This window comes from Ptychodera flava, chromosome 7, assembly GCF_041260155.1.
Source record: "Ptychodera flava strain L36383 chromosome 7, AS_Pfla_20210202, whole genome shotgun sequence".
In the NCBI taxonomy this organism is placed as follows: domain Eukaryota; kingdom Metazoa; phylum Hemichordata; class Enteropneusta; family Ptychoderidae; genus Ptychodera; species Ptychodera flava.
In genome coordinates, this window is record NC_091934.1 from 34213738 (window position 1) to 34239363 (window position 25626).

Consider the following 25626-nt stretch of genomic DNA (forward strand, 5'->3'; position numbering starts at 1 on the left):
TGAAACATTCCTCCACATACCATGCGAACGCGTGCCCAATAAAAATTTACAGCACGGTTCTTAAGGTAGAATTCGCCTCGGGGCAAATAAATTTTCAGACTCTCTAAAAATTACAATGCTTCTCTGGTCTATCGATTGTTTTGGGCTTATTTTAAATCCCTTGAAGTAACGGAAGACTCCAAGTTTAAATGACTTTTATTGAAAATGGAAAATTTTGTTTTTCGAGGCGCATGCTATGTTAACCAGATTAAAGGCTGTTTTCCATTATATAAGCCATACTTGCCGCGGTGGGTTACTTCATTACTAGCTATCTCAAAAATTGACATGGGGGCGCTGCACATTAAAGACACATGTAGTCTTCAGTAAAATTCCCGAGTTCTACTTATTGCTTAGTAGTTTCTCTCATTATCATCCTTTTGTCAGTTTTAACGATTTTAAAGCATCTATCCTTGCCTGACACGTATCAGACTTTTCCGAACATTTAATAAACCACGAGTCGATGTGACTTGCAAAACAGAATTCTAGACTGAACGTGATATTGTCCAATCATGCTGACAGATATACTCAGACTCAGTGAAGGGACAATAGCTGAAAAACGATCTCATTTGTCTTCTTCGAAAAAAGAATTTAATTTCATTATTTTCAGTGGAGAACATTAGAATATAAAATACCTTAATATACTTTGTAAATATACATATTTCATGACAACAAATTAATTCCAGGCAGGAAAAGGATTAAGTTGTCCACACTTATGTTGAAAATGACACACGTTCTGTGTGTACAGACAAGCTGTTGGTATTAAGGTAGAATGCGCCACGGGGACAGATATTCGAACTCTCAAACTTTTCCAATTCGTTTCTTAGATATCACTTGTGGGGGCTCATTTTAAAGCTCCTGGTGTAAGAAAACGTTGCACTGTCTTGCGTTTTCGTAAATCGAAAATTATATTTTTCTTCATAGACTTAACACAGGGTTGGCGGCCATTTTGAATTTCAAATAGCGGTAAATCTTGGGCAATTTGTTTCTGTTGTACAAAAATTTGCACGGTGACCCTCAATTTTTATTCTTAATTTTGATGGTTGAAATATTTATTGAGGAAAATTTGAGCAAAAGTTTAAGTCTTTCACTTTTGAGGGGCATAATATCTACAAAATTCAGTTATAAGGGAAGAAGTATGAAAAGTACGTCACAAAATACAGCTATAATGCGATATGATAGCCAAGTATATTATGTAGCAAACAACTTCTCCAAATCAATCATGATTTTGTCAGTTCTTGTATACACAGTATGTTCCCTGGAAGGTTTGTCAGACCTGGACGATAAAGTTGTATAGCAAAGTGGAACAATCAGTCAAACTACAGGGATGGTCCAAAAGCGAGCGTGGGAGCGCACAAACCTTGAAAACATAGGGACAGATAAGTGAGGATGTCAAACCAATGCTGATGAACTAATCTTTATCGATAACAACGTTTCGACACCACTCAGGTTGTTTTCGTGAGGTAAAATTAATAAACAAAATGAATATTTACGACAGTAAAATAAAAAAAGGCATTCATGTGTGGAAAAAGATTGCATTGCGTGGCAAGGTATGTCCTAAATATATTAGAGGACAGAATCATAGTTCTCTATAAAGGATCTAAAACAAGTCTTACAACAGCTAAATTTAAAAGAAAGATACAAAATATAGCATTTAGACAAATAAAACCTCTGCAGGCTAGAATAAACAAACAAACAAACAAACAAACAAGATAAATCATAGAAAAGCAAACAAACAAATAGAAGTGGAAAATAAGTAAGGGGAATAATGAAGTCGTAGATGGATTCCAGTAAGCCAATTGCCGGAAGCTAGGTAACGGAATATCAGCTAAGGGCTATATAAGTATATGTATAGGAAGGTAGTCGAAACAAAAGAGTAACTGTCACAAAGAGATGAGAGGAGATGATAGGTATGGTAACAATACAGGAAATCTATCCTTCCTTTTTGCAATACCTTAAGATGAGAGAGTGTTAAGATTAATGATGTACTTCATTAATGTGCATTGGTAAGTGTTGACTTTACAGAGATCATGGCACGGAAATGTAATACTTTGATTTGATTTGATTTATTTAGCACATTAAAAAACATACAATACAAACAAGATAAAAGACAAAAACGAAAGTGCTGGGATAACACAGAAAAGTTAAAAACTTATTTCCAATGTGGTCCCACGAAAAACAATTCACAAGCATATTGGCATGATAGCAAATATCTTGTTGTTACTGTAAAAAATTGGCAGTTGTTATGTGATAATTTGTATTTGTACTTTTGAAAATTGTCTTTGTCGTTTTATATTTTAATTTGTTGTAATTTCGAGGGCTCTGGGGAGATAAACTCTCTAGATTAAGCCAAATAAAAAGAATAAAACAAATGAAATTAATAAAAAAAACAAAATCATTTTTCTCACGTTGATTCATTGCTTCATAAAAATACTTCCTTAACTTTCTTTTAAACAGAGAATTTGAAGTAATACTCTATATATTTCTTAGAACTTTGTCCATTCAACACTATCTGTATATACAAAACCATATTCATGAAAACTATTCTGACAAAACCGAGCCCCAAAGGGAATCTGGAATAAAAATAGAATAGGGTCCGGATCTCGTACTGTACATGAATGTTTCAACAAATTTTCTGACAAAAATATTTCGGTGCTAATCTCAATCTAACTCTTCGTACATGGTTGACTTTCATATATGCGACTCTGCTGTCACCAGGTATCCATTCCATCTGTTTGAAGTGAGCAGATTCAAGGTGTGTTCTCGCTGACATATAAAGGTTTAACCGTATGACTTTATTTTGGGAAGTTTGAAGTTTCAAGATACAAAATTTCAAACTTCTGAAGACATTGTTCAAATTGATTGTAAACTACTCTTTCTAAAACTTTGGAGACCACACTCGAAATTGAGACTGGACGATAATTTCCTTCGAGGGTCACAGTGATCCTGTGAATTAAGAGTGCTCAGAGACTGGAATAGGAGTCTGCTTATTGTTACGAATAGTGTTAGTGTTTTCTTTTATACGTTTTTAAGTTCTCTTTTATGGTTTCCCCAATAATTGTTTGGAACATCTACCAGAGGTGATGACGTTTATTATAGACGCGTGCTGCAATTAATGTTGCCAATATTATCAAATGTTGTATCAGTGACTGTCTTAGTCACTCTGAATGAGCAATAGTCTTGTGAATGAACTTGCACTTGTTACAGATGCCACAGCATTTGACGCGACCAGTGTTGTTAGTGGCACATTTTTGAGAAAGGGTTGCTACACGACGGACTCTCTGGTGTTTTAGGGCTGTCAAAAGCGGTCATGGGTACATGTTGGATAGCTTTTGCAGTTGCAATAAATAACTACTGTGAAAAGAACGGAAATGTTTCATTTATATGTGCACAGTTCATCGAATTATGTACGTCCACGATACTCATGCGACGTTATTCAATGCACGGTAGTTGTGGTATTCCTTGAAGTCTAGATAAGCCTCGAATCATTTCCAGGGTATCTTCCTCCTCTCCTGAATCAGAGTCATCTTCATCAGATTCAATAGGAGCACAGTCAACCACATCAGGGCCAATAGAACCAAAGTCCACCTCATCAGTACCAGTTGATGCAGCTGCCTTTTTTGACCGTTTGTTTTTTCTCGTTACCCTTTTAAGAAATGTTTTATGTCTTCAAACACCTTAACGTCGAGAACTTCCATTAGGATTCTCACCTGACGAGAAAAATATGTTGTGTGGAAAAATATTTTTGTGTGGTAATAAAAGTGTGAATGGAAGATCGTGCTGCAAATTGCACAATTCCGCTTATATTATTTCTGAAAGGCTTACACTTTGTTACATATTTGTATTTTTCCTTTTCTTCATTCCTTTTTTTATTAAGACAAAGGCAGATTTGTGAATCATCTCTGATTGCACGTGGTTCGAAACACATTTCCCCATTTTTATCCTAGGGGCGGCAGTAAAGCTGGCGACATCGGTTGACATTTCTGTTTAAATGAAGTGTAGACTAAGCGCGTCACTGACGATTTCTGATTTTTGAAAGATTAATACCATTTTAGCAAACATTACACCCGTGGCCACTTTACTATTGATTAAGCCCATTTATGCAGTCAGAATTCTATTCGTACAAAGGCAAAACCAGCTCTATCTGGGGTTTTAAGGGGTAGACCCACCTTCCTTGAATGATTTTGGTCATTTTTTGTTTTATGGTAAATTTTGAATCTGTCTAATATGGCCTTTGAGTGGACGATAAGTTTGAAACCATAACATACTCGGAAATGAGGTAGATTTCAACAAAATGAACACTGTAGGCCAGTTCGCTTTCGTGATTTTCTTGTGTCTTAACGGTTCCAGATTAGTCAAGGCTATCTCAAGAGCGTAAGTAGATTACGCTAATTCAGTCCGGAGGAGTGCGCATGCGTCAGTCTTCTTCCAGCTGCCGGCAGGAAGTAAGTCGTGGCTACTGAACATGCTGAAGGTAGCCGTCGATTGCAAAAGCATGGTCCACAAATAAAGCGAAATAGCAAGCATATGGCTGGGAATGAGAGAACAGTTAAAATTGTCAGAGTTACAGTCAGGCTTAAAACTCCAGTTTCTGATGCTTTGAAAAGGTGTCAACTGGAAATGGTCGCAAGCGAGGAATGAAACGCAGAACGCTTACTCATACATTCAACACTAAACTGAGCTTCGAACAAAAACTGGTGATACATCTTGCGCACAACAGAGAGGCTGCTCATTGTAGTTTACGTAATTTTTACCTCGTTTTCCTATAACACGTATTTAATAAAACTGTTCCCGTACAAAAGAGACGATTGGCACTCTGTGTTCAAGACTAAGATACTATGTAACATTACCATGCACTGGTCCATGTTCAAGTCTTATTCAGACAACTTATTTGTCCTATATATACCATAATCAAAGGAAATAATTCAAGTCATTGTAACTTGCAGACAATCGTCACTCTATAAGCCAATTGCGAATTTTCTTGTATATATTTTTACCTTATTACAGTGTCTTGTTTATGCAAATGAGCGCACATAATTTCAATTTCCTCAGACACGCTGTCCGCATGGAACACACAAGTTTGCTTGATGTTACATATTTTACAAAATAACAAAAACATGTACAATTCAATCCACACATTTGATTTTTCAACGTTGTACACAACCATCCCACATAACAAACTTAAAGACAGGCTATCATCTCTCGTGAAGAAAGCCTTCTTTTACAAGAATGGTAGTCGTAGGTATGAATACATTGCCATCAAGCGCAACTTAGGCTATTTCACCAACAACAGTGATGCCAAACTCAAATACAGTGATGTTGAGGTGATTCAAATGCTATATTTCCTAATTGACAACATATTTATCAAGTTTGCTGGCATGACATTCAGGCAAACCATAGGCATTCCCATGGGCACAAACTGCGCCCCACTTCTTGCAGACTTATTTTTATATTCGTATGAAGCAGAGTTCATGCAATCACTTCAGAAATCTGGGTGTAAAAGGATTGCCAAGCGTTTTAACAACACCCACAGATATATTGATGATCTCATCAGTTTAAACAATCCTGGTATATCCAATTATCTACACCACATCTACCAGATGATTTAGAAATAAAGAAACAACTGAAAGTGTGGACTCGGCATCATACCTAGATGTATTGTTTGAAATTAGACATAATACTCTATATACTAAGCTGTATGACAAAAGAGACGATTTCAATTTTGAAATCATAGACTTTCCCCTTTTGTCGAGCAATATACCATCATCTCCAGCTTATGGTGTGTATATTTCACAACTCCTCAGATACAGTAGAGCATGCCATTCATATGAATACTTTCGAGTTAGACACAGCCTATTAGCTCAAAAGTTAGTAAGGCAAGGATTCTCAGAAAGTAGATTAGTGAAATCATTTAAGAAGTTCTACGGTAGATACGGAGATGTTGTATCCAAATATGACCTGTCTGTTTCTCAAATGATGAGTGACAGCATACCAAATTTTGACTCACAAAAGTAATTTGGTGAATTCACCAAATAACAATGAATTTGTCGCTTTGGTCAATCTTGACGGGTGCGGCTAGCTGGCAGGGTACGCTTACCCATTCCGGACACCTGGTACCACCACTATTTCGTGGTTCAAGATGGCCCCATTGCCTTTAAATTTGTCATCATCTATATGTTCCTTGGACCTGGTAAATTTCATAGTTTACCTTGAATGATAACGATTATTGGACCTGATTTGATGTCTATTTGCAGTAAAGTGATCTCATAAAAGTATGTTGCTTCAATATAATAAACTAATTATCGCGTAGAGGTTTTAATGAATGGAGGTGGTATCTTGTGTCTCCATTTTTAACACAGAGTGCCAATCGTTAGCTCTCATTTAGAACCCTTGGCAGGGTCTATGTTGTCTTTATACAAGCAGAATTTATCACTGCATCAAGTAGGCTTGATCAAAAGTAAAGTGGCCGTGGGTGTAATTATTCCATTAACCTAATGATAAGATCTTTACGACCCTAATTGCAGGGCAATGGGCCGGATTAGTCATTTTGTTAAAGGTATCAGAGCAGTACTAAGATCATAAATTTACAGTTTATGCATGATGACATGATGATGGTGGTGATGGTGGTGATTATAATCATCATCGTTGTCGTATTGATTATCCCTATTAGTAATTTATTATTATTATTATTATTATTACAAATGTACTTACAGTGTCGATGTAAAGTCTCAAACAACTCTCCAGATGAGTTAACTTTGGTACCAAGTCCTCGCTATCACTGATATCATACAATGTATTGCAAATTAGGCGATAACTTAGGAGAAAGGTGTTCCGCTAAAAGTAAGGTATTATTTGCATTAATTTAGCAATCTGTCGATCCAAACATTCATTTCTGTCTAATCAAATAAAACTGTAATTGAGTCACCAGGGTAATTGCGAAAAGGTGAAATTGTCAGACCATCGATATTGTTGACATTTTTTCGACTGGAATGAATCCAGAGTTACCTGTTCAATTTTGCTATAATCGTCAGATTAGTAAGCACTCAAGTAAGTTAATGCATGGGTGTTTGTACCCATCAAGCCCAAAAGTAAGAAAATGATCAGTTATCTTTAAAAACCACGCGATTTGATTGATATTTGGCCTAATTATTGGAATTATTAAATTCTTTAAAATTAATGTCTGCCTAAATCTTGACGAGTTGAGTCACGTGACCAAATCTGATATTTTCCCGCCAAAATTTATGTCTTTATTAATTTTAATATTCCAACCGTAACCCGTTAAATTTTCTTGATTTTCTCCGCACTTTTGGAAACAACATCTATCATATTCTTTCAAAAATACATGGCACTCATGAAACTCTATCTATACTTCTTTCTGATATTCAAAATATTCATGTAAAACGTCAAAAATATTGTATTTATTGTTTTTTTGTGAAGAAATGTTATTCAAAATTCAATAATTTTGCATCTGCCACTAGTTCCAACACAAGTTCCTATCCCATTTTACATTAATTGGTCATAACATTTTAAATATTTTGATGTTTAACGGTTGGAATATTCACTTATTTGCAATATACAATTTTGGCGGGAAAATAATAGATTATGGTCACGTGATCTGACTTAGGTAATATATTATGATAAATTTCAACTTAATCAAATGCAAAACATATTTTTGGCAATTTTCAGAATTTTCTGACCAGGTCTGATTAAAAAGTATGTTCAAACTGATTTTACATGTATGTATGCCTATGCCCATGCATTAACATACCTGAGCATACTATTTCGTATGTGCTACTTTATATATAGGTAGTTTACAGGTAGTTTACACGATAAATACTGCTATTATTTTCTGTGAAGATATTTGCCTTACCCGAGACAACACATCTATCTTGGAGATCTCGTCTTCGCTATAACACAAAATTACAGCGGTGACTTCGATAGGAATGTCATCACTATGTTGTACACAAGTTCTTCACCTGGCGCCAATATGCCATGACTGTGGAGCACGCGGAGCGCAGGTTCAGCTTCCTGTTTCAGCCAATCACAGAGCAAGTCTGGCATGCGAGGCATAGGACCTTCATCAAACATTTTTGACAGATACGAAGGTCCGGCCCACTGTTGGGTTAAACATAGAGAAAGATAGATAGAGTGGCAACGGGTATTGTTTAAGGCGTGAAGCGGTTACCCATCCATGTTCGCCTCGCCTCAGGTTGCTCTCGCCTCTCTTTTCCGAAGAGTGCCGACCATGAATCCTTCGGTAATTTTCGGATTTTCGCCAATTGTTAAGCGAAAGTATGTTCGGCAAAGTTTGTGTTGTTGTTGTCGTGTGGTGCTGAGCAGAATTGACGTGCTGGCGAAAACGGGAGTGTTTTGAGCTTCAGGAAAATGAGTTTTACCGTTTTAAAAATTCCTCTCATATTTTTATGAATATATAATGAGTGTATTTGAACCAAATTTGAAAGTCTTTTATCGATACTGTCTGGTTTTACTCAATGGTTTACGGTCAGTCATACCGTCTTTTACACGTGCGTCAAGGAAGGACATGTTTATGAAACTGCTGGCGTGTTATGTTTTGATTGGCGTGAAGCAGTGTTTCTCGCCTGAGAGCTCACAAAGTAACTATGGTTGCTACGCGACTGGCAGTACGATGCCATCTCGTCGTATTTTTCGCATAATCTCGTGTAATTATCAACCACAAACAAAGCCTCCAAAAAGTTTAACACCTTTGAAGCTCATTTTAATGTGAAAAGCCAATAGTCTACCGAGACGACCATGGAACAAAAGGCATGCAAGTGTTGCCACTCTGTCTATATGTTTCTCTGTGGTTTAAAGTACAAAAGTTGGAACTCAAACTTATGTCTCTCTCTCACACTTTCACTCGAAATTACCGATTTGTCAACACATATTCATCTCGGATTGTGACTCTGTTACAACAGTCACTCTATCCCTTTCAAGTATCATCAAGTTTGAAATCTACAGAAACGCATGAATAAAGCTGATTTCATTTCATTACAGTGCATAAGATGTTTTCTGTTCTCCATAAAAACTGTTATTCGTAGAATAGAAAAAGAAAGGTTCAATCGTGTTTTGTGTGTACGATTTTTAAAAACTTGTTTTTTGATTATACTTTCTTCGGTCTGAATTATGAATACTCGTAATTATGCGTTCAGTGATCAGGAACAATACCTGGCCAGTCTACCATAAAAAGGCGTTCCTATCTTATCTAGGAATCCATTTCGTACACTCAGCACAGTAATTGGCACGACAATGTCAAAAGGCTTGTCAAATCGCAATCGAGCTCTGAACAAAATTTTTCGACGGTCATTGCGCAATGTTGATAAATGTACGATTATTCTCATGTCTTGGAAGGACGATGTTTGACATTACCATCTGTGCGGCATCTACCACGTCATCAGCATCAGCATTAGTACTCCTTCTCTTGAATGCACCAATTGGCGTCATCACGTGATCAGAATTGTAAAAGGGTCTGTAATGTAACAACAAGTATACAAGAATTACTTCAAACAACAAAAATCCACTGTCTGAATACATTATATATAATATTTTCGTTCGAAATTTTTGTCATTTTGGGGTAATTTTTGTATTATTTCATGAGCAATTATATCAATATAAGCTTACCTCTCTCTCTCTCTCTCTCTCTCTCTCTCTCTCTCTCTCTCTCTCTCTCTCTCTCTCTCTCTCTCTCTCTCTCACACACAGACAGGACTCTATGTGCACTCTCATTATAGGCACGTTTTGAGTTCATGGTAGCTTTTAGGGGAAGTATAGCATTTTTTAAAGAAAAAAAACAAAATGACGTCCCTCCATGTCTAAGGCATAGATGTCGGAACGAGCAATTTATCCCTTTTCAAACAGATAAAACTGATAAGAAAATCGAATACTGGTTGCAAAATTACAAGAAATCAGGTGTTGCTGAATTGCATGATGATGATGATGATGATGATGATGATGATGATGATGATGATGATGATGATGATATCGTATCCGGAGCAGTTCACTACCTCATCAGTGCCGTCATTGCTTCAATTAGAGTCTTGCAAAAATCCATACAGCCACCGCCAGAAAACTCGCCAGGAGGTGTCTTATTACACAAATATCTATTGAGGAAGAAGGTGAAGAAGCCGTTGCCAAGATCGTCAAACGACATCGACTTCTCCGTTGTGCTGCATGAAGCGAGGACATACATAGGTACATCTACCGTGCTTTCAAAGAGGAGATCATGGGTGAACTTCCCTGCATAGCAACAGTCTAGAATCAAGATGAAGTATATGGCGCGCGTATCTTTTAATACGTCGTTGAGATCAAGGGCGGATATCACTGTCTCTGTTGTCTTGTTATAGTCGGCGGGTACAAGAACAGATCGACCCCTATCTGTGGTGCAATGACCCGAGAAGTGAAATACTAGTACCCCGTCAGGTGGGACTTTTCGGGAAACGTTTGTAGAGCTGTTTTGATATGGCTTCGAGTTGATGGTGTTGTCCCACTGGTAAATAGGCTGATATGATTCTGCATAAAAGCAAGGGAAAATAAATTACCAAATGTAAAATATACATTGAAAAGAACATGAGGATCTTCTGAGCATTCTGGCTCATAACTTTAAGCATTTTATTTATTGTGAAAGCAAAGATAGTCACATTGTTCGGCCTCGCTTTCACTGTATAAAGGCGACAATTACAAGTATACTATCCCTCAATTCTTTGTCTCATTTTGTGTAACCACTTCATCTTTGTCAGAAGCGTACAACTTGTAGGATCGGGATAGTCAAGTCAAATCAATAATTATACTCTCTGTAATGAAAGAAAAGTAAAAGAAGCGAAAAGAAGCGAACATGCCTTCTGTGGATGTCACTCACCGTTGGGAATTGAAGATGACGTGTGAGGGTCTCAAGTATAATTGACGCATCATTATCGGCGGTGAACCCTAAACTTCCCGCTGTCTGATAAAGTTGCTTTCCTACTCCTGTTTAGGGACGAAGACGACAACATTATCATAAATCCAAAAAATAACTAATTTTCTTGCTCTTGGACGAGATTATTGCACATTTTAGAATTGCAAGAAAACGCAACAATTGTAATTTATGTTCGGTGCGCATATCTTAATCTAACACAGATACTTACACCAGATTTGATCAAGCTGTATTTGCAATATGAAGAAATGAGTGTTAGAGATTTTTCGTGCTCACTGTATCTTGCTCTTCCTTACTGAAATTACAGATATTCAATTAATGCATTTAAGAAATGAGCTTGGTGGTACCAGCCCTTGCTATCTACAGAATATAATTTTTATCGACGATCTCCTACCTGCACATACAGCATAACTATTAGAAGCTTTGTACGTGAAGTTTTCTTCTGGTATTTGGAAGAACTTCAGCCAATCATCGCGTTGTACTCTCACGGGAGAATCCTGGGAAGAATCTGCACTCCTGTCACGAGTCTGCGCGCCACCCATGGTTAGCTGATGGCTGATGGGAAATTTTAAAAAGTATACTGAGGGGTTTCAATTCGCTCTCGCAAATTATAAACGAATTTGTATTGTGTCAAATGGTAAATAAAATTCATATGAGCAAGTCTTTCGAGTTGGTTTCATCTGGAAAATAACCATTTATCAAACATATTCATCTAGCCTGAGTGCATAATGAGCGGTTGCCATACATTCACATTCAATATAATGGGCGTGTAAACTCTTATATATACCAGCTTGGGTTAAGCCTCGACATACTTTTGTCATAAATAGCTGGCATACTTTGTTCGTGTCACAATGCGGTCACGCACAGTGCCATGCTGGCACGTATCGAAAGTGCTATACACAAAACATTTCCAAATATAAGCGATCGCCTTTCTCAAATCCACCAACACTGTCAACTATACAAAGTCATGGATCAAATCTTTCGCCAATCAGAGCTTTGCATAATTTGTGGAGCCCTATAAGCATGATATCAAGAGAATTCAGAGAATTATTCAAACTGAGCAGATAGGTCAAGAGACCTGCATATACCGAGGAATATAAAATCGAAATACCAACCTGTTGCGCCAGGAACAGAGTAAACCATATAATTGTCAGCAACAATCGAGTTCAGTGTAATCAAGCATGCCGTACGCGTCGATGAACAATGTCTGCAGGACGGATATCAGATGCTTACAATGGCTATTGTCGATAGGAAATGCTGACATGTATAAAACAGAAGTAGTTAACAGGAAACCTAAATAAAAAGTAGGAAGTACACCCTTTGACCCGGAAGAAGGTCTAATAGCACGCTCAAAGCATCATGCTCAAAGTAAAGAGGAAAGACGCCGCGTTTGTCGTTTCGTGAGTTCGAAAATTCGAGAAAATGTTTGCCCGGTCTCCGGTTTTGCCTGAAAGGCGTTGGCAGAAAGAATAAAGACATAGAGAAAATATCTTACCTGCTTTTTAAAATAGTTCTTCTGAACTGTCAGATAGAATGTAATAAGGCAATTTTCTGTCTTTACCGTCTCTGAGCTACAGAAATTCTATGCAAATGCACAGCACACTAAGAACACACCCTACGTCACTGGATGGGTCATCTTTTGTCTACTTTACACAAAGAGTGCTGATATTGTATCAAACCCTGTCTGTTTATAATATGCATGCCAGTACAAACCACTGAGTATGTTGTGACTCTTCATATTATGACGTTATTCTTAATAGAAATCGTTCACGTACTTTGTTCTCATAATTATGGGTAAAACATTATACTGTACACTTGCATGTACATGCTGTACACATCCTTAATATGTCAAGGTTTTGATATTAATAGAGAGTGTATACAGTGTATTTAACTTACTTTTTCAGTAGACCATCGATACGGGCTTGGCAAACACAGCAATGAATAGCTGTTAAAAAAGAACAATAGCTAATGGAAGCTTTAGAAGCTGTCTCGAAGAATATATTGAATTGCGTAAAAACTATGAAATCATGACACGAGACAAATGCCCCGAACAGTCAGTTGAAAGATGACAATTTAGCAAAAGCTATCGATATGCAATTCTGCGTCTCAAACAAAACAAAAACCCGCAGAGCACCTCCAGTAAATGGTAACAGTCCAATATTTAATTGATTATGGTAAAATAAGGATTATGTTAATATTTTGCAGGATTTCAGTTTTGAAGCTTGTTTGTCATTTTGTGCTCGCTGAATGAACAATATTTCTATTCCAGTCGTTCGAATGTCATCCTTCTTTGGTCCTTGACCTGCATGGGGATTGGACCTTCACATTGAAACAAGTCAATCTATGGTTAAGGTAAATACCAATTTCAAAGGTACCTATATTGGTGGCTGACAATAGTCACAGCTTCCCTAGCGGTGTAGCGAAAATGAATGATATCAGAGAATTACAAATGATGGTTGCTAATAGGCAAGCAATGCAATAATACGCTTGGCGACTCTACAGAAATTACACCGTGACGCTCATGTGCCTTTCCGAAACATTATTAGCTATCCCAAAAATCTGAACCTATACCTGACAAATGTGCATTTTTACCCCTTTGCAGAAAAGTAAGTCAAGTAAAATGCAGTAAAATGTTATCTGTCAGAAGTTCATATCGCTGTCACTCACTTGAAATATCTGAGTCTGAGGTAGTTTCAAATATGACAAAATGTAATTTCAAAAAGGGAATATTTTGATTTAATCACAAGGAATCTACAGAACAAGCATGAAAGCTACCAAATGAACAGTTGCAGGGAAAGAAATAAAATAATACTCCCGAAATTACAAAATAGCGCCCCCACAACCAAATAAAAAGCAAACTACATTATTGATTCAAGCAAATCAGAATTAGGCCGTTGCTATCAGCATATAGAAAGGGTGCAACAGGTTTGCCGTATCAGAATCCTATGACATTCTTCCCGTGATTGCACTTTTTAAATATGTTTGATAGCATCTATAGTGCATCTGTGTATTCTGAAAGCTCACAGCTTTGCCAAATTCGCTTAAGGTAGAATGTACGTTGAGGGCAATATTTGGACTGTCTATTCTTAAAATCATTTCTGGTATACCACTTTTAGCCAGAAACAATCTTCATCGTATAAGTTTTTCGAAAACCAAAAAAAAATCATTTTTCGCATGAATTGTGCCATTTTGATTTTCAAATCTCGGTAAATGTTAGGTTATTAGTTTCTCTAGTACCAAACTTGCTCGGTGTTCTTTGATTTTAAGTCTTGACTTTGTAAAAAAAAAAGGTTGAAAGTTTCATCGAGAAAGTTTGAGTAAAAGTTGAAGTCATTCAAATCCTGAAGAGAAATTCAAGAAAGACTTTTCCTACAATGTTTTGAAAAACGAAGTGGCAAAGTTTGCACTTCAAGTTTGAACTTCAAGAACCGTAAGTGACTGTTACTGCATGGTGCTTATTGGTAATATTATAAATATTCTCGTTCAGAAGAGAGTACATTAAACCAGTCGGCGTTATTTAGCTTTAATCTCTGCATACTCTAGAATTCCTAATTGATAATAGTACGAAACATTTCTCCACATACCGCGCGAACACCTGCTCAATCAAAATTTACAGCACGGTTCTTAACATAAAATGTACTTCGGGGACAAATATTCAGACTCTCAAATTTTTACAATGCTTTTGGAGCTAATTTTAAAGCCCTTCTAATGAGGAAAGATTCCACGTCTAAATTATTTTGTCAAAATAGAAAATTTTATTTTTCGAGGCGTTCACTACATTAAGTCTAAGTTAATGAAAGGCTATCTTGATAAACCATGCTGAAGGGTTACTCTGATACAAGCTATCTTAAAACTTGACATTACTGCACACCAGGTGAATCGTTTCTAAGGTATGAAATCAAAATAAAACATACTTAACATAATGTATATTATGTAGTATATATCGCCATATAGCATTATATCAAAATCTGTAAACACAAACTTAAGACAAAGAACACAACACAATGAAAAAGTACAAATTGCAGAATAACAGAGTTAAAAGCAGGAGAGATTGATGCATGCATCTCGACAACTGGTCATAAACATACCTTACATGTATTGTTACTTTGTGCGTGAAGGCTTCTAATGTTTAAGCCACTGTGCTTTTTTCTATACCAATTTTAGAAGACAAAGTATTAGTTCTGAAAAACTCAAAAATCTTCTTCTCTGAAACGGCTTGTCTGATTGCTTCGAAAGTTGGTATCCAAGTTCCTCGGGATGACCTTAGTCAAGTTTGTAAAATTGTAGTGAATGGGAAAACTTAAATAAATAGTCCGCTCATTGATTCTGCATGTAAAATGCTTCGAAGTGATTGTGGATCTATCCGGGTTTAATTTTAGGGGTCGGACCGACCGACGTGGTCAGTGTTCGAAGTAGACAGTGGCCAGTTTGTCTACGGGATTTTACAACAGATGCCTATGAGTGATTTTCGGAGATAATTTAGTCAGTCGGTGTTGACGGCAAGTCGGTTTATTCAGAGGTCGGTTTTGCCAGGTTTCACTGATAACTTTTTCAGGTTGTATTGATATGAACAAAATTAATAAATATATTTTGTGAAAAGATTTTCTGATTTTTGGCAATTTTATACCTACAGGAACTAAGAATACATAATGTGGTGATTTAGTAAGCATTTCATATGGTAGACTGTATTTGGTGTTGAAATACGGTAAAAGAATCGTTAGAAAGCACAGATAAAGGTGATTTTAGCAAGTTTGGATTCCACAAATATATTCCTAAAGTTTTCAATGTTTAAGAGTATCAACGTTATAAATAGTTCACATACTTTCTGCCAGGTGTCATTGTATTCTTTATGTAAACAATTAACATGGTCAATACCAAAGGGTTGACCATTTGATATCCGGGTGGGGGATCTGGAAGATTTTCGAAAAAAAAATTCCCAGCAAATGTCGGTGAAAAAACGATCCGCCAGAACAGGCTTGACAAAAAGAAAAGATGGGAGAGTGGGAAAAATACCGTCCAATAGTTCAGGTAAAAATAATGCTACCTCATCAATCTTCCAGACCCCTCCCCCACGCCAAATGTCTTTCTGCATAAATTTCACAGTGCATAATATCTGAGTTGAAGATTCCAAGTCAGGTCAGGATTTTAAAGGAATAGTCAAGTTCACCACAGTTAAAATTCTTAGGTTGATCTCAGTGCCATCACCCTTGTGACATATTGGTTTTGTAAGTTGTTCCAAAAGTGGATGCACCAGTTGCACTGGAAGAAAACAATGTTTAATTTCCTGGTAGGGTTTCTGTGTAATGGTTGTATGTTGAACATTTAGTGTTGTCCTTATATTTAAAAGTAGCCAGGTAATTTAAGAAAGTAGACGGGTTGACTGTGAGGGAGCGAAGCGACAAAGCGGCGAGTGAGCGTAGCGACCGAGGAGAGAGAGCGCGAGAAGGGGGTGTACCCCCTCTCGCAAGGCGAAAAATGAAATTTTAGGTGGAAATGGTGTTCTCTGGTGGCATCTGACATTTGACATTAGAGGAGGGATCAGGCCGGTCAGTGCTTGAAAGAACTTCATCATCTAACGTTTTAGAGAAATGTACAAATAACTAAATCAGAACCCCGGACTCACTCAAAAAATGCTAAAATTATAATCAGAAAGAATATATGATAAGTACAATCTACGTTAAATTAATACTAGTAAGTATTCACCATCTGGCCTACCTATATAACTCTTTATATTGTTTTCATGATGATATTAAAAAATGATATTTAATTCAATCAGAAAAGAGTTAATTAACTTAGGGACCACGTCAAAAGATATGTCGGATAAAAACTTAATTTAGTTTTGCCCCACTCCTGGAAACTTAATTGATGAATATTTATCTGATGTTCCCATTATTTATTTACTGTGATAATTCCAATCATACTTAAAACACAATCAGGATGGAAAATTGAAAATAACGACAGTATTCTAATGAAAACACATTTACTTTTGTTAAAAAAAACTTATCGGTAAGATAATTCACAGTAATGTAAACAAATGCACCAATATCAAAATGTCTATTTCAGACAACTAGAAGAAAAGAAGTTGCAATTACGGCAATGTAGGGAGCAAAAATATGTAATTTCATCATCATTTTATAAGAATTCTCAACCAAATCACACCAGATTATCGTTTTTGTCGGATGAAAATCTTTTTAAAGAATTTAGATTTTTACTTGACATCGATCTTTTGACGTGGTCCTTTAGTAACATACTCTATCGATGAACCTTATTATCTAAAAACGGCACCCAATGAAATAAAATATCCTTACATACCCTTAATTTTAACAGTGCGAATAGACGCAGACACGTATAGCGTATCAGTAGGTAGACGAGGCTGTCAGAGAGAACAGCGTAAAACGGTCAGAAACACAACTGCCTGTGACCGTGGATTCTAGAACGTAAAAATAATCGATGAAAATAAAATACCCATTCAAATAAACATTGGTTCTAAAAAGTTTAAGTTCTATCTCTTTAACTTGATTTGTTGAAAAGATTATAGGCCTAATACTCGTAGTGACGTTGGCAGCCAGCGCAGGGACGGAAAATTTGCTTGCCAGTCTTGTGAACTTCGAAGTATCGATCGAAATAGCATCTTTTCGGTGCCTTTCTCTCACAAATTCAGCGAAATTGAAGTTTTTCATACATAAACTAAATGTATTGTTGGAATCAAGTATACCTTTTGAACGGGCTTTCTTCGGGAAAAAAATATTCATTTCATCGGCAAGGTGCCAGTAGCCGACTCCAAATCTCTTTTTGTCGCCATCGCTAAAGATGACCTTATAAGATGACCTTCATACTAATCAAACCAATCACGCTGCTCGTAACAAAGGCAACACCATAGGCGCGTCCATCAACCAATCACACTATTTAACAAGTAAAAGATCGGGCTCAAGCCACAAATTGGTATTTAGAAACTGTTTTATGTTTGTGCTGTTTCAAGTGGGGAAAGGGGTTGAAAAACTGCTAATCGTACGTGTGCCGTCTAACAGCTGGCAGTGCGATCTCGAAATTAATACGCCTATAAAAACAGTCTAATTACGTTAAAAGTAGCTGGGAAAATGCAAACAGGCGGGTTATTTACCCGGCACTCGGCTTCTAAGGACAATACTGATGTTGAAATATCTCTATGTATCTGATGAATAAGCAAAATGTAAACATCGGTTGCATGTTGTCAGTTTTAGTCAAGGTCATCTCTTGTTCATGAAAAGTAAGAAGCGGTAGCTGTTTGCCTGTATTTGTCAACACATAACTGCCTTGGAAGTTCATTGTCTGAAAAAGTATCACGTATATAGAAAGAGGACAAGAAACTAATCAAATTGACGTGTACTCGTCACCCGACTGCTTGTTTATATGACTATTTTATCATTACATCCAGCTGTTTGTTATATCTTTATCACTCTCCATGGGCCATGGCATATTAGGGGGCCAATGCCATCACTGCCAGTCTGTGTATGTCAGTCTGTCTGTATGTCCACCCATCTGCCAGGCTTTCTGTAGAACAAGTTTGTGGAGCTAATAACCGAAAAATGTCCACATTAAATGTGGCCATGCTTAGATGGGATGGTTATCTATAATCGAATGGAATCTCGTAGGCATTGATAAAAAGATAAGAAAAAATATGATTTTCATAATCTGGAATAGTTATATTGATAAGAGAGTTATTATTTTATTATTTGGTACATATGTTCGGCGGGACAATGAATGCGATATTTTGGTCAAAAAGCATAAAATTGGTATATATGTTTTTTTGAATTTTTTCCCGACTTTTGGTCAAAAGTCATGTTTTCAGGAATCACATGTGAGATACCAAATATCCAATTTGGATTTTAAGTTCCTAAGAATCATCTGATTACCATATATCAAAATATTGAATTTGTATGATTAAATGTGAGCGAATTGGAAAATAGAAGTTTGCAGTGCAGCTGACACACTGTTTTACAAAAACAATTAGCATGGACGTATCTGTATGTTGTGTTTCAAAGAAGTTTTGGGGTATTGATCTAGTAATTGGGGCCATGTTTTGCATGTTTTATTTTTAAAAAAATGCAAGATATGATATTCTTAGAGTCCCTGATCCAATCGCAAAAGATTTAGAATTGCTGCACATTTTACATGTGCATTTGTGGTAGATACATGTACATGCTCAACTGTAAATTAGAAATTGTTCAAATGAAGTCAAACGTTACTAAATATGCTAATGAGCAACAAAAGTGAAAACTTGGTGATAATCTCAATAAACATCGGTCAGATTGTCTTGGCAAGGTAGCTAGCATACCATATTGTACAAAAAGTGTTGCATGGAAGTCGCTAAGACGGAATCTAAAAGAAGTTGTGGTATACAGATCTTGTAAACAACAAGTTTTTCAATTTTCAAGATGCAGGATAACATAAGTGTATTCATAAAAAGTGTCATCTGTAAAGTAAGTAAACTTTGTTGCTTAATCCAACAAGGTCAGGTTATTAATCACCAACTCTTACAACTGTGGATGTAAAAATGACAATTGTGTATGAATAAACGCTTCGAACTTTCGTTTGAAAGGCTTTTATTTCTTAATTTCCATTGGCTTATTATATATTTATCAAATTGTTTGTCTGTGTAAGTCAAGTAATGGCTTCTATACAAATCCCTGCTTTGATGCTTTTAAATTTGATTAGAATGGCTTAAAACAGAAGTACAAATCTGATGCTTCAGGCTTTTTGGTATATATATTTATATGTTTTTGTTTGGAAATTTACCCATTTGTCTATGACATTGCAATGCTTCTTCTAACTTGGTGGCAGTTTGGGACATACAATTATAATGTAGGAGTGGCAGCATCATTAACAATGGAAGCTCTGAAGAATGCCCATTATTACATCTTACCTTAGTCTTCGATTGCGCAACAATAGACCGTAGAGAGACCAAATATTGTCTACATTAATTTTATGCATCACAATATTATAAGGGACACCTTAGTTTGGTATGGCTGATTTTATCACTAGTTATGATGTACTAGCTTGCATGGTATTGTGTAAGTGTGTGTGATCAACAGTTGCAAGTTGCCAACCATTTCATACTTCAATGGACAGTGCATCAAAATTTGTTCAAATGCACTTGACTATTAATATCACAAGCTAAGGTGCAAAGAAGCTATTAAATATCGCGTATACACTCATTCTGGATTGCCACATGTAACCAAGTGTGAGCAAAGTGTCACTGACGCTTTTTTCATCTATATACGCACATGCACAGTTTTTTTCAATTGTTTTTGACGTCCACAATGCACAGCATATTTGGTGTTATTTAATGCTCGGTAGTTGTGGTATTCCTTGAAGTACAGGTAAGCTTCGAATCATTTGCAGGGTATCTTCTTTCTCTTTCAAAACAGACTCGGAGTCATCTTCATCAGAGACAGTGTGACCAGAAACAACTTCGTCAGTGCTAACTGGACCAGCATCAACATCATCAGTACCATTGGACCGTTTGTTTTTTTCTCTCAGTGACCTCGCCAAGAAATTCGATAATATCATCAAACGCCGAATCTTCAAGGCTAACTTCATTCAGGACACTCACCTGACGAGAAAAAATATTTCTTTTGTAGAAATAAAGATATGAAAGAAAGATTCTGCTGCAGTTCGCACAATCGCTGCATATGTCTAAAAGGCTTGCAATATATTTTGTTGTCTACTCATCATTTTATCGTGACAAAGGCAGATTTCTGAGTCATCTCTGGTTGCAAGAGATTCGAGAAAAGTATCCTTTTTCTGGTCGTAGGGGCGACAGTGAAGCTGGCGACATCGATTGAAATTTCTATTTACATTAAGTGTAGACTAAGCGCGTCACTGACGATTTCTACGCGTTTTGAAAGATGAATTATATTATTTTAGTGATATATTCATTATTCTATTTTATTATAAAATCTTTACGACCATGATACAGGTTTGTTGGGCCGTATCAACTTGGTTCGCAAAAAAGCATCAGGGCAGTACAGATTATTACTTTACAGTAATGATGATGATGATGATGATGATGATGATGATGATGACGACGATGTCGATGATGATGATAGCGTTGGTGGTGATCGTTTTGGTGATGATCATCGTCGTCCTATTAATTATCATTATTACTACGATCATCATTATGATCAATGTACTTACAGTGAAGATGTAATTTCCTAAACAACTCTCCAGATGACTCAACTTTGGTACCAAGTCTTCGCTCTCATTGATACCATACAAAGTCTTGCAAATGAGGAGATAACACTGGAGAAAGGTGTTCCGCTAAAAGAAAGATAATATTTGTATTAATGGAAGAATCAGTCAATCCAACCACTCATTTCTGTCTACACGAAAGAAAAGAATCTTAGGGTAACTGTAAAAAGAGGAAATTCAAACACCCTCGATATTGTTGACATTTTCCGACTGGAGTGAATCTGGAAATGCCCGTTCAAGTTTGCTATTATCGTCAGATTGGGAAGCAATCGATTATCGTTTACACGAATAAATACTGTTTTTGTCTTGCGTGAAGATTTTACACTTACTCGTGCCAGCACATCTATCATGGAGATCTCGTGTTTGCTATAACACAAAATTACAGCCGTAGACTTCGATAGAAATGTCAGTACTATGTTGTACACAAGTTTTTCACTTGGCACCAATATGCCATGACTGTGGAGCACGCAAAGCGCAGGCTCAGCTTCCAATTGCAGCCAATCACAGAGCGAGTCTGGCATGTGAGGCGCAGGACCTTTATCAAACATCTTTGACAGATACGAAGGTCCGGCCCACTGTAGGGTTAAAGCAGAAAAATTGGAGCTCAAACTTTTGTCTCCCTCACACTGTCACCCCTAACATACCGATTTGGCGACGCAAAGTCATCTCGATTTGTGATTCTGCTAGAAATCTATCCCTTCCGTTACAAGTAAATTTAAGTTTAAAATGTAGAGCATGCATGGACAAGCCTTAGGCTAATTATATTTAATGGCAGAGCATAATTGTTCTTTGATGTCTTTAATAGTCTGTTATTTGTGAGTACAGATAAAAAGAAAGATTGCTGCGTGTCTCAAATAAATGTACGAGTTTTCAACCTTTTATATTTTACATAGTCTTCCTTCAGTCTTCCAGTCGGAATTATGTATAGTCGGAATTGTGCGAACAGGAAAGAGGAATAATACTAAGAACCCATTTAATAGACTTTGCATAGTAATTGACACGACAACGTCAAAAGGCTTATCAAACTCTAGCAAACTTGCTACAAAATGTTTCGACTGTCCTGCGCAATTTTGCTAAAGATACGATCATGTTTTCTTGTCTTTGCAGTACGAGGTTTAACATACCATCTGTGCGGCATCTACCACGTCATCAGCATCGGTACAAAGGTCTGAGTCCACGCTCTCATTTCTCTTGAAGGCACCCATTGGCGTCATCACATAGTCATGATTGCAAAAGGGTCTATTATGTAACAACAGGTATACAAGAATTAGCCCAAACAACACATATCCACTGTCTCCATACATTGGGCAGGTATGCCAATAAGCATCTTTAACATACTACATTATACGACTCACTTACAGACAAGACTCCATATGCACGCTCACTACATTTCAGTTACAAGCACTTTTTGAGTTTATGGTAGCTTTTAGGGAGGTTATTCAGAAACACAATATTACTTCTTTCCTTTGTCTGGACAAAACGCCGCAGCCAGTAATTAATTCAGTTTCAAACAGCTTAAAAGACGGAAAGAAAGGAAAGAAGACAAGCCTCTTTTCATTAGTTTTTCTATAAAATAAGGGAGATCGAATGTAGCTGCCAAAATTACAAGAAATCAGATAAAGCGAAAAACCTCGTTCTGGTGTACTGTTGCTGCTGAAACAGAAACTGCTTCATCATGATGATGATGATGATGATGATGATTATTATTATTATTATATTATATCTGGAACAGGACACTACCTCATCAGTGCCGTCATTGCTTCTACTAGAGTCTTGCAAAACTCCATACAGAGACCGCCAGGAAACTCTCCCGGGGGTGTCTTATCACACAAATATCTGTTGACGAAAAACGTGAAGAACCCGTTGCCGAGATCGTCATACGACATTGACTTCTCCATTGTGCTGCAGGAAGCGAGGACATACATCGGTACAACTGCCGTGCTTTCAAAGAAGAGATCATGGGTGAACTTCCCTGCATAGCAACAGTCTAGAGTCATGATGAAGTACTTGGCGCGCGTATCTTTCAACACTTCGTTGAGATCTAAGACCGATATCACTGACTCCGTTGTCTTGTTATAGTCGGCGGGTACAAGAACAGATTGACCCCTATCTGTGGTGCAATGACCCGAGAAGTGAAATACTAGCACCCCATCAGGTGGGACCTCTCTGGCATACGTTTGTAGAGCTGCTTTGATATGGCTTCGAGTTGCTGGTGTTGTCCCACTGGTAAACAGACTGACGTGCTCCTGTAAACAAAAGCATATATTACCAAATGCTTAGATACTGGTCCTTCAAAACACAGTTGAAAGAACATGAAGCTCGTGTAACTTGAAGCATTTTAGTTATTGTCAAAGCAAAGATAGGCACATTCTTGGGCCCCACTTTCACTGTCTGAAGGCGCCATTTACTAATATACAGCATACTCAATTGTTTGTCACATTGAGTAACCAAGTCTGTCTACGTCAGGCGCGTACGACTTTTAGGATCGAGGGATGTCAGGTCGAATCAATAATTATACTTGCTATGGAGTAATTAAAAGACAAGTGAAACAAGCGAACATTCATTCTGTGGATGTCACTCACCGTTGGGAATTGAAGATGACATGCGAGGGTCTCATATATAACTGACGCATCATTATCGGCGGTGAACCCTAAACTTGCTGCTGTCTGATATAGTTGCTGTCCTACTCCTGTGTAGAAATGGAGACCACAACATTATCATAAATCCAAAAAATAACAAATTTTCTTGCCCTGGGACTTGATTATTGCTCATTTTAGAATTGCAAGAAAACACAATATAAACTTATGTTCGGTGCGCATATCTTAATCTAACACTTATACTTACGCCAGATTTGATCAAGCTATATTTGCAATATGAAGAAATGAGTGTTTGAGATTTTTCGTGCCCACTGTATCTTGCTCTTCCTTACTGAAATTACAGATATTCAATTAATGCATTTCAGAAATGATCTTCATTGTACCAGCCCTTGCTAGGTACAGAATATCATTTTTATCGACGTTCTCCTACCTGCACATACAGCATAACTATTACAAGCTTTGTACGTGAAGTTTTCTTCTGGTATCTGGAAGAAATTCAGCCAATCCTCGCGTTGTACTCCTACGGAAGAACCCTGGGAAGAGTCTACATTCCTTTCACGAGTCTGCGCGCTACCCATGATTAGCTGATGGCTGATGGGAAATTTTAAAAAAGTATACTAAGGATGTTTCAATTCGCTCTCGCAAATCATGAATGAATGAATTTGTATAAAATGGCGACATATTCATATGAGCACATCTATGGAGTAAGTTTCAGTCAGGATATAATCACTCATGAACGTATTCGTTTTCCTTGTGCGCATAGCGAACGGCTGCCATACACTCACCTTCAATATAATGGGCATATAGACTCTCATATATACTAGCGTTGGTTTGCGCGGCTGTTAAACTAATGACATAGAGCTTTTGACATCAACAGCTGGCATACTTTGTTCGTGTCACAATGCGGTCACGCACAGTGCCACGCTGGCATGTATAGAAAGTGCTATACACAAAACATTTCCAAATATAAGCGATGACCTTTCTCAAATCTTTGAAGCTAAAATCACATCCTCATTCCACGTTACCCATCGACACTTCAACTTGACGAAGACATGGATCATATCTATCGCCAAACACAGATTTGCATCATTTGTAGAGATCTATAAGCAAACTGAGCAAATAGGTCAAGAGAGCTGTGAGGAACGTAGATCGAAATACCAACCCGCCGCTTCCGGAACAGATTAAACGATAATTGTCAGCAGTAATTGACTTCAGCCACGTGATTCCGCACGTCGTCGATGACCAATGGCTGCAGGACGGGTATCAGATGCTGACAATGGCTATTGTCTAAAGGAAATGCTTACATGTATGAAACAGAAGTGGTTAACAGGAAACCCAATATAAAAAATAGGAAGCAGACCCTTTGACCCGGAAATACGTCTAATAGCACGGTCGGTTCAAATGCTCAAAGTAAAGAGGTAGCACTCTTTCGTTTGTCGTTGTGTGAGTTCGAAAATTGGATAAAATTTTGGCAGTGAGATTGGCGAAAACGAGTTATTGTCTACCTAGACAAGCCCGGGCTTCAGTTTTGTCTTAGACTTGGTTCAAGTCGGTGAATTTTCAAAAAATATAATAATTTGCAACAGTTTCTCTTGTGCCTCTTCTTTTCGTACAAACCTTTTTGAAATTTGGGATTAGGTTTTGGATAAGGTATACCTAGCGATCGAATGTTTTACCTTTGAGTGTGCGCATCAGTGAGTTAGTTTCTGCCGGGTGAAACTCCCCCGAATAGCGTTCGCCCAATCAACGTTTAATATGAAAACAAAACACAAATCATCGCGTTCACCTCACTCACACGTTAACAAATAACAGACTTGAACCAAGTCTAGTTTTGTC

General features: G+C 37.2%; 2 protein-coding genes across 4 annotated transcripts; both read right to left on the bottom strand.

The window, feature by feature from the left end:
- Positions 1 to 2086: 2086 nt before the first annotated feature.
- Positions 2087 to 25141, bottom strand: LOC139137379 (uncharacterized). 2 transcript variants are annotated; one of them, XM_070705436.1, is made up of 8 exons: positions 24960 to 25141; positions 11358 to 11518; positions 10910 to 11016; positions 10059 to 10563; positions 9424 to 9523; positions 7907 to 8151; positions 6748 to 6870; positions 2087 to 3746 (listed from the first exon to the last, which is right to left on the bottom strand). In XM_070705436.1, exons 4-6 carry the CDS (start codon positions 10241 to 10243, stop codon positions 7957 to 7959), a joined length of 480 nt encoding a protein of 159 aa, XP_070561537.1. In that variant the 5' UTR covers positions 10244 to 10563; positions 10910 to 11016; positions 11358 to 11518; positions 24960 to 25141; the 3' UTR covers positions 2087 to 3746; positions 6748 to 6870; positions 7907 to 7956. The 2 variants fall into 2 exon arrangements, with proteins under 2 accessions (XP_070561537.1, XP_070561536.1); XM_070705435.1 differs by lacking the exon at positions 24960 to 25141 and adding an exon at positions 12079 to 12282.
- On the bottom strand, positions 19529 to 25049 carry LOC139137378 (uncharacterized). Of its 2 annotated transcripts, none has more exons than XM_070705432.1 (8): positions 24953 to 25049; positions 24221 to 24381; positions 23776 to 23882; positions 22934 to 23439; positions 22318 to 22432; positions 21523 to 21768; positions 21140 to 21262; positions 19529 to 20555 (listed from the first exon to the last, which is right to left on the bottom strand). In XM_070705432.1, exons 2-8 carry the CDS (start codon positions 24366 to 24368, stop codon positions 20448 to 20450), a joined length of 1353 nt encoding a protein of 450 aa, XP_070561533.1. In that variant the 5' UTR covers positions 24369 to 24381; positions 24953 to 25049; the 3' UTR covers positions 19529 to 20447. The 2 variants fall into 2 exon arrangements, with proteins under 2 accessions (XP_070561533.1, XP_070561534.1); XM_070705433.1 differs by having other exon boundaries at positions 24576 to 24973.
- Positions 25142 to 25626: the final 485 nt, after the last annotated feature.

What these genes read in the sequence shown, in the direction of transcription:
- LOC139137379 (XM_070705436.1), bottom strand. Translation starts at nt 10,243, where the DNA reads ATGTATGTCCTCGCTTCATGCAGCACAACGGAGAAGTCGATGTCGTTT. An exon ending in GCAATGACGGCACTGATGAG is followed by an intron (nt 9,524 to 10,058) that starts GTAGTGAACTGC and finishes GTTACATTACAG; the next exon opens with ACCCTTTTACAATTCTGATC. An exon ending in TGGTAGATGCCGCACAGATG is followed by an intron (nt 8,152 to 9,423) that starts GTAATGTCAAAC and finishes TTAACCCAACAG; the next exon opens with TGGGCCGGACCTTCGTATCT.
- LOC139137378 (XM_070705432.1), bottom strand. Translation starts at nt 24,368, where the DNA reads ATGGGTAGCGCGCAGACTCGTGAAAGGAATGTAGACTCTTCCCAGGGT. An exon ending in GTCATCTTCAATTCCCAACG is followed by an intron (nt 23,440 to 23,775) that starts GTGAGTGACATC and finishes TTTTGTTTACAG; the next exon opens with GAGCACGTCAGTCTGTTTAC. An exon ending in TAGGAAATTACATCTTCACT is followed by an intron (nt 20,556 to 21,139) that starts GTAAGTACATTG and finishes TTTTCTCGTCAG; the next exon opens with GTGAGTGTCCTGAATGAAGT.